The 12,572-nt window shown below is 40.8% G+C and overlaps 2 protein-coding genes across 16 annotated transcripts in view; one reads left to right on the top strand and one right to left on the bottom strand.

Moving 5' to 3' along the window:
* The window catches only part of LOC147129416 (paired box protein Pax-2a-like), a 28,172-nt gene extending 15,640 nt beyond the window's left edge, over window positions 1–12,532 (top strand). Inside the window, exons 7-10 of one of the 2 annotated variants that reach the window (XM_086016219.1) lie at window positions 2,351–2,465; window positions 8,905–9,006; window positions 10,356–10,442; window positions 11,054–12,532. In XM_086016219.1, the coding sequence (XP_085872345.1) occupies window positions 2,351–2,465; window positions 8,905–9,006; window positions 10,356–10,442; window positions 11,054–11,166 (417 nt within the window). In that variant the 3' untranslated portion in view covers window positions 11,167–12,532. Of the gene's footprint in view, window positions 1–2,350; window positions 2,466–8,904; window positions 9,007–10,355; window positions 10,443–11,034 lie in introns of both variants that reach the window. The other variant, XM_086016218.1, reaches the window with a different exon arrangement.
* Window positions 1–12,572, bottom strand: part of fbxl15 (F-box and leucine-rich repeat protein 15) — a 147,807-nt gene that overhangs the window by 105,263 nt on the left and 29,972 nt on the right. For all 14 annotated transcript variants that reach the window (XR_015082466.1, XR_015082457.1, XR_015082459.1 and 11 more), the window contains exon 6: window positions 9,761–9,809. The gene's annotated coding sequence lies outside the window, so the exon portion shown is untranslated. The remainder of the gene's footprint in view (window positions 1–9,760; window positions 9,810–12,572) is intronic.

Here is a 12,572-nt window from a genome sequence, read left to right as displayed (position 1 = left end):
TACCAAAACCAATTGGAAATGACTTGCAATCACAAAGAGCATCAGGGAGAGTATTAAAAGGCTCGGCATGAAGAGAGGGAGGGGCACGTCGGGGGTGGTGTGACTTAAAAAAGGAACCTTCCAGAAAAATCAGTTTTAATTTAATGCAATATTAATCAGACCACTTTCCCTTTCATGGGGGCCTCTCACTTTTTTCCCCCTCTTCCTGTGCAAAATGTGGCCCTATTAGCCAAGTGTCTGGGCGCTGTAGTGACGCATTAAAAAGCCATTCTGGCGACGCGGCTCTCAATGGACGGAGCCCTCCCACGCTTCTGCCTGCCATGTGGTCATCCCTTTCACGCCGCGCCTCCCATCTGCATGAGAAAACGTCTGCCGAATAGAGCGAAACATCCGACCTTGTGCCAGCCAACAGTTGTAGCAGACAATTAGAGTTTATCGGCGATAGAAGCAGACAAGAGTGGGGTCACAGGCGTTGTCTACCTTCCTCCCTCCCCACCACCACCAACACAATCCCCCCCACCTCATGGGATCAGGGCCCACAGAGGCACAGCCCATGTTCCCTGACCAGGCTTTGGACAAACATTGTCCCACTCCGGAAGTTTCATCTCATTAAGGAGGGGAAAAAAAGAACATGCTAACAGCTGCTATCGCCTCAAAAAAAGACAAAAGTCATTATTTTGTATTGAATTTAAGATTGCCATGGAAACTGAGTAAAAAAATTTGAAAATAATTTAAGAGTGAAATTATTTTTTAGAAATATTTGGCTGTAAAAAAAAAAAAATGTAATTTTTAACATTTCGTAATTACAATAGAATTCTTAATTTTACTCCAAAAATAGCGTGTCACAAAATCACAGAATATAACTTTATTCTTGTAACATATTTTTCAGTGGGGCCCTAATACGCTCAAAAGCTTGGCAGAAAAAAAATTCCTATGAAATTCAATGTCTCATTGAACATTCTGAAATGAAAGTACAGAACAAAAAAACAAAAATGCAGTTAAAAATATATATATATGTATGATAATGCATAAACAAAACTGTATTCTAAACTTTTGACTCATTAAAGTAGCCACCTGAGACGGATATAACAAGTAACCACACTCGTAGCGTGGTTGCTTTTCCATTCACTTTTTTGCTCGATAGATTTAAATCTAGAAACTGTGCATTTTGTAGGATTCCGAAATGTGCATTCTATTTCCGTTTTGGGTAACCTTACCTATTTTTTTTTTCTAACCTCTGGCATTTCACCACCGACCTTTGTATCATTTCAAGTTATTCATTAGACTTGAACTGCTTGACTTTCAAGTGGATAGGTCGCCTGCCCCCCCAAAAAATAAAAAATAAAATAAAAAAACAGGTCAGCCGTGATTGGTCGATACCTGAGCCCTGATGTCTAGTTGTGATGTCATTTTCAATCGACATAAGTGACAAAATGGCCGCCCCCAGAGATGGCTAAAAACGAATGGATCTTATTCCACAAACGCAATATTTATCAGAATGCCTCTTTTCAATTAGTGGAGTGGGCTTGCATTGAACATATTCTAGAAAAAAGTCTGTTTGGGCTGACTTCCACTTTAAATATATGTAATAATATTTGAGGAAACAGTTTTTACTGGCCTCTAATTTCAAAACTAGTTCTTCACAATTTGTTGTGTATATGTAATATAAGGCGATCATTTATTTGGGTATACCGTCATGACGGCCCTCTGAATGTCACATGACCAAACCCAGAAAACAGGTGAGCCATGACGGTCGTTACCGTAAGGCAAAATGGCCGCCCCCTGAGATGGATAAAAATGGGTTGACTTTTCTGCTTAATTCATATTCCATAAACACAATATGAATCAGAATACTGCATTTAGACAAGTGGGGCCGTAACGAACATAATACCGTAAAGAAAATGTTTGACTTGACTTCCCATTTTTCCCATCCCACTTTTTGTATTAGTTGCTACATGAGAACCCGCACTTACCCTTTTAAGTTAAACCCCGAAGCGTGACTAAACCATTAAAAATGGAACAAAAACGTGTAAGTTGGTCATAGGAAGGGCGGTCCAAATTTAAAGGTGGGTGGCGTCCCGCGCACGGAGGGGCCACAAGGCGTGCGTGCAACAAAGCGGATCCGCTCAAGACGAAGACTCGCCAGCACAAAAGGCCAGCTGACGCCTCAGCTTGCCATGCAAATCCGGCAAAAGCCCACTTCCTCTCAGACAATACCCAAATACATTCATGATATGCTTCCATTGCGGCCTCGGCTCGCACAATGCTCTCTTACAAATGTATACTGGAACCGGCGCTCGCATCAAGGTATTGTCTGGTTGCGTAACCCCTCCGTTGTCTGCTCCCTCAGGCTAATGAGTACTCGCTGCCTGGCCTCAATTCCAGCCTGGACGAAGTCAAGCCCAGTTTGTCGTCCAACGCCAACCCGGAGCTGGGCCCCAGCGTGTCGCAAAGCTACCCTGTAGGTAAGATCAAGCCCCTGTACGGGAATGTGTGAACATTAAAAAGTAAAACCAACAAGTCAAGTGTGAAGGCTTTTTTAACGCCGTCTCCCTCGGAGCTTTAGCATCTGTCGTCCGAGCGTTGTTTTGCTGAGCAAGCAGCTCGGAAATTGGGGCACGGTGACAAGGTCCTTTGGGTGTCACTAGATCAGATTCATCAGTGCGGGGAGCGACTGCTGGTTGGCTGCCTCTGTGATTTGTTCACTTTGTCACCTGGAGGTGGGGGGGATGGGGTGCCGGTGGAATTGGGGGTGGCGGCGGCGGTGGTGGGGGGCGGTGGGGGGGGAGCAGTTTGTGCGTCTTGGAACACGAGTAATGCGCCTCGGTAAATACGCTCTGGCACCTCCGCCGCCTCACTCTAACACCGTGATCATTTACTTCACCCTCCTGTGTCACCCTACAAACAGCACCCATTCCCTCAACCCCACCACTGCACCCCTCCACCTCATCTTGCGGCCTACCTCTCTCCTTGTCACAGTTAATGATTGCCCAGCTAACTGAAATATTGTTTTCTTGTCGCTTGTTGCTATTACGCTTGTTGTGCTTAGTCCAAGTTTACGACGACTCTTTTGCTGGTCACCGCAACACAATGAGATCCAACACAAGGACTGTAGTATAAAAGATCTGCAGTTGCAAGGTTCCGCTGTAAATCTTCAAGCAGCGTTGAATGAGCTTGGGTTCTGAATACAGGGGGTGCTCAGTTTTCTAGGGGGTTTGGTTACTAACCTGAATTTGAATACAACCCATACTGCACTGTAGCGTCTCAGTAACCTACACTACCACTGAAGTTAAATAAGAATTACAGTAAGTATTTGTCGCTTGCATTCATGGCAATTCAACATCCATCCAATTCTGTGTCGTTATTCTGTCTTAATATGGAAGTCAACAAGTCCCATAATTACCCAATGAGAAGAACGTAATGGCCTGTAATTTTTGGGCCGTTGGCTCCCCTCTTTATCCACACCGATTTCACTTGTGCAGCCGAGCCACAATGGCTTACAGCAGCGAACTGTCCAACTCTGTCACGGGTTTATCTGTATACTTCCCATTTGGTGGTGAAAGCCCTTCAAAAACGGCACCGCCAAACCAAATTGATGGTCTACCTGTGCGTTTCGCAGTTGAGGTTCTTCACTGATTCTTGGCAGTAAAGTGAAGATTTAGTCTAGGTCAAAGTAATGAAGCTCCTGTTGTGCCAAATACTAAGAATGTCTCCAGTGGCTTTGCATTACTCACAAGCGATTTAAATGCCTTGCAGGACAATTCTAAGCCAAAAAAAAGTAACTAAATGATGCGTAATATTTAGGCTGGGATCCAATTTTGAATTAATTGTGCATTAACAAGAGGAGGAAATTTAAGATTTCACATCCGACTTTAGAATGTGTTCCCAACTGAAGTCATTGATCATGTTGATTTTATGCCCCTGGAATTTGCATAATCTATTAGACTTGATTCATGAAGTCACGGCCAGAGATCGGGATTGTGACGGCACCGATAGAAATCTTTTGTGTCCTCTGCTTATCCAATTAGGCGCTTGAAAAGCAGCAGGCGCCACTAAGAAAGGATTTAAGGGTATTGTGCGAACCATCGAAATTCAGAGGCGAGGTCTTCTCGCTCCTTTCCTCCACATTACCTACTAAATAGTCCCTCTTACCCCTATAAGGCTCCATGAATATGTGGCTAGGATAATTGCATATTGTCAGGTAATTTCTATTGTTGATATGGGAAGTCATTTTATTTGATGAATCCCATCCGAGGTGTGCCATCTTCTGCTTAAAATTCAAATAGGCTCCATTTGTGAAGGACTTTTTTTTGTGTATTTTCAACTAGTCAGTGGCGAGATGGCTTCGATACGGCCGATTGTCCACTCGTTCTATTGAGAGTTCCTGAGCTGAGGTGTTTTTCTTCTTGTCAATCAATGGGAGTTTGGCACTACTTTACTATGCAGACTGATAAAACGAGAGGGTGTTATTCCCTGCTGGGCCGCTAATGGAGGACTCGAAAGGCCTATCAAGCACCTGTCAATGACACGAACCACAATGGTTCTACACAAACATTTGTCTGGGAAAAACACAACCAAAAGAGAAAAAGATGTAATATTACAAGTATAGTCAGTTTCACAAGAAACAAAAGAAAGACAAGATAGATATATATATATATATATATATATATATATATTTTTTTTTTTTTTTTTTTTTTTTTAAATGGTGGAATAGAAAAGTTGTCACTTTTTACTTTCTTACAAGAATAAAGCTGTTTTCTTCCTATAAGAAAGGTGTAATATCACAAGATTGACTGATTTGTCAGAAAAAAAATATGCTTGTTTGTTTTTTCTTGTGGGCGGTTGGCAACTAAAACGTTTTTGTACAACATCACAGTGTTCGCGCTCTTTTGTTTTAAAGTGTAACATTGAAGACCAACTCCACTATCAGTTCCACTTTTGCCTGATTCAACATCCTCGCAATTACAGTCCACTTGCATCGGGGCCAAATGAGGCAGTGACAACACATCGAGCACATAAAACTGCATCCACTTCGTAAAGCACATTACCGCCACCTACAGGACTGGAGTGGAACGCTTAAGATAGCATTTAGAGTCAGCGTATAGTTTGCCTTTAACCTACTATTGTTTTTTTAATGTTCAGGTTTTTCTTGGGCTAAAAAAGCCATGCTATGCACATTGTTTTTAACGTAGCCGTGTTTGTGTCCGTACACCCTCCAAGATGAATTATGAGTTTGCTATCACAAACGCAAACTAACCTTTGAGCACACGTTTGATAATGAGCGACTTTCAGCCTGTGTTTGGGGATTTAAAGCAATTTGGCTCACCAAACAATCTTTACTCCCTTGTAATTAATTAGGATGCTGGGACCCCCCCCCCTTTTTTTTGGCTTGTGAACGCCTCAAAGATGGAGGTCAAAGATTTGCGGTTGTTGCGGCGAACATGAAGGTGTCCCTGTCATGCTAGACTGCATCGAGCTAAAGAGGCAGTCGCTAATGGCCTCGCACCGCTGCCAAATGAAGATGAAGTTTTGCTGCTGCGCTTGTTGTTGTCATGCTCAAAACTTTCCGGGATTGTTTCGTCTTTGCCAAAGCAGAAGCTCTAGGTGTTGCAAGTGGAAGTCAAAAATCGAGTTTGTCAGGTTCATCAATTAGACATTTCATAACACAACACCAACGAAGAGGAAGACACTCAGTTCCTTGTTACCAGCTCATGAGGAGAACGGAGAGAGAGCACCATTTTTCCGCTTCCCGCCGTCCTCGTGAGGAGAACGTCTCATACGTTCTAACCTTATCTCTCCGTAACCTCTCTCTATTAACTTTCAGGATTCCCTGGTTACATGGGTGTTTCCAAACTAAGGGGCGGGGAACTTATGCAAGCCATTGGAAACACTTGGACTTGTTTCTCTGTGTGTGTGTATGTAAGTGAGTGAAAGATGACTGTGTCCGTGCGTCATAATTACGCCAAAGCATTACATTGTAAAAACATTCAGTCACATCCACAACCTTCTTATCAGATGGTGTCAACAAGTCTGCTATTGATGGATATGAAAGCAGAAGCAATTTCTTCATTGCGAGCACATACAAGAGCGGAAGCAATATTATTCTTTGCAGGCAAACATCACATCGTTCTTACATGTAGTTTACAATACACATATAGATTGTAAACGAAATCACTCAAACATATGTTCATTTAGTATAATCAGCAAATGTGTGATAACTATTTTATAATGATTCCATCAGAGTTCCATGCCAAAGAAAGAATGGTCTAATTTTGAAGGTAGCTAAACTCCCGTTTTAGGGTTTATCTGCAGTTGTTGCTTGTTTTTACCTCTACCGAGGAAGTTTCGTTTCCAAAATATTGTGTGGAAGGTTGGGACATAGGCCAAGAAAGACATACAAGAATTTCGGTGCGGATGAAAGAGTGCATTAAATGCTACAGATCGCTATCGTCACGTTGCTTGTTCTGGAGTGAGGATTTTTCGAACATTTGCTCAGTACATCAAATCAACCATAGTATGATTCGCTGGCATTCAATCTTAGGGGGCCGTCAAAAAGGCGCAAACAATAATATAAAGAATCCCATCTCTTAATGAGAATCTCTGTTGAGGAGGCAACAAAAGGCGAGGACGCAGCTAATGAGGCTATCATGGCTGTTTCCTCTCGAACTGGAGGACATAAAGCAACAGTCGCCGGGCGCCAACTCGAATTCGCTGGAAAATAAGCAATGAATGCCAACATAACGTTGAGTGACGGAACTCTTTGCAACACCTCCTCGGCGGTGGTAATGCATGACTAAAGAATGATTGACTTCCTCTTTTAAAGGCTACAACTGCAATCAAATTTCCCAATGAAGGGTTAACCAAGAAGGACTGTATCGATGTCCTGATCAAACTTTGGATCGCTACCACGGTTAGCATTGATCTGGCATCAGCTACTCATGTCTGAAGAAAACGCTCTCAATTTCAGCTGCAGTTCTACTTGAAAATGTGTGACGTTGAAATCGAAGTATTTGCTGCGTGTACATCTGCTGCCATCATACAAAGATCCTTGGGTCCCTTGTGACAATTGTTACCAGTGTGTCTCAAACACACACACGCACACACACGCACAATAGGCCCCACCACCGGCCAACCAAAACACTCCACCCACCATCAGCACTCCCACGGCTCCCTTTGACTTGAGTGCACTGGCTTGTGGCAAACTAATTCTTTTTGTAGGCCTAAAATGGCCTCTTTCTTATGCACATTTACCAAACCGGTCTTTAAAACAAGATTTTCTTTTGAATAAACACGCACTTTTGTTTGCATTTTGACCTGTAATCTCTTCATTAAACAATTGACTGAATGAATGATCTTTTTATTAAATTACCTCCATACCGCCTTAACCTGCGTATTTTATTTTATCTTCATTTAACTTATTCGAAATTTTACTCAAAAGTGATTCCCCTATTTTATGCCGGAAATGACTTTGGCTTTGTGGCATAAAACGGCGTCACAGGTTAGTGTTATGGCACCACCTGTTGTGTATGTGTTTGACCACCTTTTTTCCATACGGGCCTGTTCTAAAAATAGCTCCCAAGTGATGAGACATTGTGATTTCTTAGGAATGCTGTGGAGGTAATCAATCGAAAATGTGAACACTTGCAGAGATTTTCAAAATAGTGTTACATATTGATATTTATCTGTTTCATAATACTTGGTCCACAAATCCAGTCATTTCTGTAGTTTTCCATACCCTAAAAGCAGCGCAATAGCCAAAATGGTACGGTTTAAATTGAAATGTTTTTAGATAATTCTCAGTGTATTCAGGAAGTAGTGTGATGCTACTCCTTACTTCTTAGGTGACAAACTTAACTACATCTGAAGGTGCAGTAGATGAATGATTTCAAATATTCTTTTACACATCAACGCCAACGCTTCATACACAGACAACCCTTTTTTGTGGCATCTTGTCCTCATTAAAGTTCCATCGGGAGAGTCGTTTTTTTTCTTGTTCCCCCTTTTGAGCCCTCGCCACCACAATATAGCGGGGCCACTTGTCCACAATGGTGCCTGTGCAGATTGAGGTTACGTGCCGCGCTCCAAAAAACATCCCCGCGGGCCAGCGAGGACGACCCGAACCGTCACTCTCAATTACGGAGTTGAATATGTGCAGCCGCGCTGGTGGTGCTCCGCAGAGGGGGCCCGTGGGCTCAATCCCCCTAAAGGCCATTGCGCAACAGAGCTGAATCAGCAAAGAGTGTAACATCTTTGCACATATGAAACATTAACCACTATATGGCTTACTTATATTCATATATTTGGTCAGTTTCTCTGACCCGGTCAGTAAAAAAAACAAAAAACGGTGGATATTTATTTTGTTAAATGACCTCAAAATACGAAAATGTTCTCTGAATTACACTGCATTAATTTTTGTATAAAATGCTATAAAATTCTCTTAATACTGAGCAGTTTGTGCGTTTGTATTGAAGATTGGAAATAGTTTTGAAGCACTTTTGATTTGATGTGTTTGTTGTCATTCAAATCAAGGCTTGCCAATTAAGAATATTTATGATGACTAGCAACTATGACACAAAAATACTCATAAGACTATTAATACTTATTTTTGTTAAAATAACCGCCTAAAACACTCAAATTATTTTTATAACAAAAAAGTGAACCACACAGTTTTGGAGTCACTTTTCTTTCTTTTAGCTTATATTTGTTGTCATTCAAGTGGCTTTTGGGAAAGGGAAAAAAACCCAACAACAACAACTTGAAAATGTGCCAGTCGCCTGAAATGCATTGCTAACACTTCTATGGTTGCAAGATTGATTTTAGCCAACAAAAGCTTATTGCTATTTTTTTAGTATCACGTATCAACAAAGCATGCGTCGTTCTTTTGTGTCACTTCTGTCTGCTCAGGTCGGGACATGGCCAACACAACATTACCCGGATATCCCCCTCACGTTCCCCCCACAGGCCAGGGCAGCTACCCGACTTCCACGCTCACTGGAATGGTTCCTGGTAAGCGACAATTACAATATTATATAAGTGTATTTTCTGTCATTTTTATGCTGAACTGACATTTACATACTGCACATACTGTATGCATTACCTTGATTATGACAGTCGCATCTAAACCCCTTGTTATGTTGGCCCACTAAAAATACGATTTTAAAATCTGTCTGAAACTTCGGCTTGGTATAGTAAAGCATAATGACTGTAATCAGCCAATTAACATAACCCCTGAACAGGGGCAGTATTTACCAAACATATGGATGTAAATGAAAAAGATGCTCACTAATGCTCAGTAAGCTGCAGTAATAAACATTTTAACAGTATTTTTTCACAGTAAGTAATAAATACATGCTTCTGAGTATTGTCATATTGTCTGTTTACACGTCATGCTGCACCGTTTGTGTTTATATATTTTCTGCTTAAAGCATTATAACACAGTGACATTGATGCTAATCGTTGGTGCTATAATGTGCATTAGCACCACAGGAGTGGAACGATATCAACTATGTCCAAACGATCTGTGCGTTCTTTCACTTTAATTAACAGCAATGCATTTTCTGTTTTTAGTTTCCTCATACATACAGTATTAAATGCTGCTCAGCTGGGAGTAGGTGCGTGCTAGCATTATTTTTTAGCACTCATTTTAAGGCATTCTGTCACCCAAAAAATGGTGTTGTCACCCAGGAAGTAGCCAAATCCTGAATTAGAATTCCAGGAGTTTGATGAATAAAATTTTGCCAATCCCCCAAGAAAAACCTACCTCAACTTGCCACGCTCCAGTTGTCGTGCGACGTTCCAGACCATTCACCCTGCACACAAGGAATGAGATTTAGTGTCGGGCGCCAAACACTGTTAAAGCAAAGCCATTCCTCACCAGCTTCATATAAATTACAGCGTTTATTGTCTTGTAAAGGAAGCAAAGGTGTCGAACCGTCGCTGCTGCGCTCGCCGACACTTCCCTTTCTCCCGTGAAATTTTGTGGCGAAAAGCTCAAAGCAAGATTTATGGCACTGAATCCAAAATGTATGCATGAAACAGTTTATTAATAACACTCGCCATTTATTAGTAGACTGGCTCGGAATTAAAAACGGGGGAAGAAGAATGGGTAGATATCCATAAATGGGACACAGAAAGGCGGCCTCAGTGTCACCTCCTGTATTGTTCACTGTTGCATAACTTAAACCAAATGAAAAAGAAATAAATTACGTGCCTGAACGGTCACACGTCGATAAATATCAGCCCCCCGCCCAACCCCTCCTCGATTGCTACGAGAAATGGCGGCTGGGGTACGAAAAAAGGTGGGCTTTTTCCCTAAGGCATTGAAATGCTAACTGATTTGTTGTCTTGTTTTGCAGGGAGTGAGTTTTCGGGGAACCCCTACAGTCATCCACAGTACACCACCTACAACGAAGCTTGGCGATTTAGCAATCCGGCCTTACTAAGTGAGTACCGCAGCTAGTTTCGCACGCTAAGTAGCTTGCTAGCTTACTGCTAAGTCCACATTCTATTTTGCTAGCTTTTTTCAGCATAGATTTAGAAGATAATTTTATTTAACATAACATACTTCCCTATTAAATCACTGCAATAAATAAACGAATAAAAAAAGGGATGTACTGTCGCCCTATAAGCCAAAAATGCATTGCAGCGTCAGGCTGAATAAAATCAAATAAAATGTAATTTTGCATTCACAATATTCTGGAAAAAATTATGATTAATTAAATTATTACAATTATGAATTCATTTAATGATAAAAATAATGAAATTTTAGAGTTCCTGTAAATAATTCCTCTTATTTAATTAAATAACAGGATTTTGCAATTTTCTAAATTTATTCAGAAGTTATCACTATATTATTATTTTTTATTGCCTAATATACCTGTGCCTTTAATCGTGTAATCAGGTTCGCCCTGACCTTTTCTCATTTTTCAACATGTGACAGTGAGATTTCCTGACAATATAAAATTTAAGTTAAAAAAAAAAAAACTTTGCTGTCACTCATCACTTCAAATGGTGCGTTCTTCTGTTAACTTTCAGGTTCCCCTTATTATTATAGTGCCGCGTCGAGAGGCTCCGTCCCACCCACTGCTGCCGCTGCCTATGACCGCCCCTAGTTACCATGGAAACCAAATCAACCTGCAGGACCGCCGCCTCAGCCTCCATATTTGAGCACAGTGAAGACACCGAACTCACATGATGAGGCCACTTTTTGGGCGTTTTTTTTTTTTTTAAGGGGGTGTTCAAGATATCTCCAACTTGATGAACAGTAGAGGGTTGCAGAAAAGTGAGGGGGACACAACAACTAAAATCAGCCATCGTGGATCATCAATACTGTACATTCCTATGCTTGGCAGCTCTCAGCAAGGACTGTTTGGGGCTTAAAAATGTAGCAGCGGCCTTTTATTTTCCTATTTCTCCTCCCTTAAATACTCGAGCAAAACGGGAACGCCACAAGATGAGCCGGCTGCATTTTCAACCATCATCCAGCATGGCGGAATGCTGTGAGAAGATTAGGACTCTGTGATACACAATCAACATGTTAAAAAAAAAAGTGCAGTGCATCGCCATGGAAGCAAGTGGATGTATTCCTGTTGACATTTTTTTTTTTTCTGTTTCTTTTTCCAATCATTTAAAGGACAAAACTGCTGTGTCAGGATTTGAAAGGCAACATATTTTGTGTCCTTTTTCTTACATTTGTTGTTGATTTTGCACTATTTTCAGAGGTTTGCAACACTGGAGCGTTGTTATATATGCAGGAATCCTTTATGCATATGTGCTTTAGGTTTGGCACTTAAAGCGACGCATCCCGACAACATGCACTACTGCTGGATGTTTTAATTTAAGTTGATCAAGTCTTTGGCAGGACAGGATCCAACAGCCAACGCCCATTGTCGAGTATAAAAAAAAAATAAAAATGAGAAATTATTAAAAAGTCAGTGCTGATGGCCATGGAGTCAAAAAGCAGGTCAATGCCTTAAAAAAATGTTAAAAAATAAAAAGCTTCAGCATCATCATGTTCCAGCCATCTTTTTATTTTTTGACTGAATGTAGTTTACATTTGCCAAAGACTTTTTGTTGTTTATTTACAGGCCGCCTATCATTGAGATCAGTGTTATTCATATTTTTTTCATGGTTATTATTATTAATATTATTAGGGACAAGCCACACGCTTCATGAGGAAGTCTAAATGTATAAATTCTATGCAGTGCAGGTGGTCATCATATGCATATGAAGCTGTTAAAGGTACAATGGGTGGAGTTTATTTAATGTTTATTTGTAGGAGCGTGTGTGCGTGTCTGGGTGTGTGTGACAAAACACTTCATGTAAATACAGTAAGAACTGTCTTTCATGTTTATGGGTATTATCTCTTTCATTAATGCTGGTCACACTTGTACAATAATAAAAAAAAAAGTGTCACAAATCTTTTACCAAAAACATGGCTGTTATTTATTTTTGATTAATTTTAGGCAAAAGACAAAATACAGATCCTCCATTGGTTCCAGACTCTGGAAAATGAGGACCTTGTACATTTAATATTTGGAGGTTTTAGACTAGTAAATACATATTTTTGGATT

This window comes from Filicampus tigris, chromosome 19, assembly GCF_054856515.1.
Source record: "Filicampus tigris isolate MCC_2025a chromosome 19, RoL_Ftig_1.0, whole genome shotgun sequence".
Lineage (NCBI taxonomy): Eukaryota > Metazoa > Chordata > Actinopteri > Syngnathiformes > Syngnathidae > Filicampus > Filicampus tigris.
The sequence above is the reverse complement of the archived record's forward strand: the minus strand, read 5'-3'. Positions and strand labels throughout refer to the sequence as shown.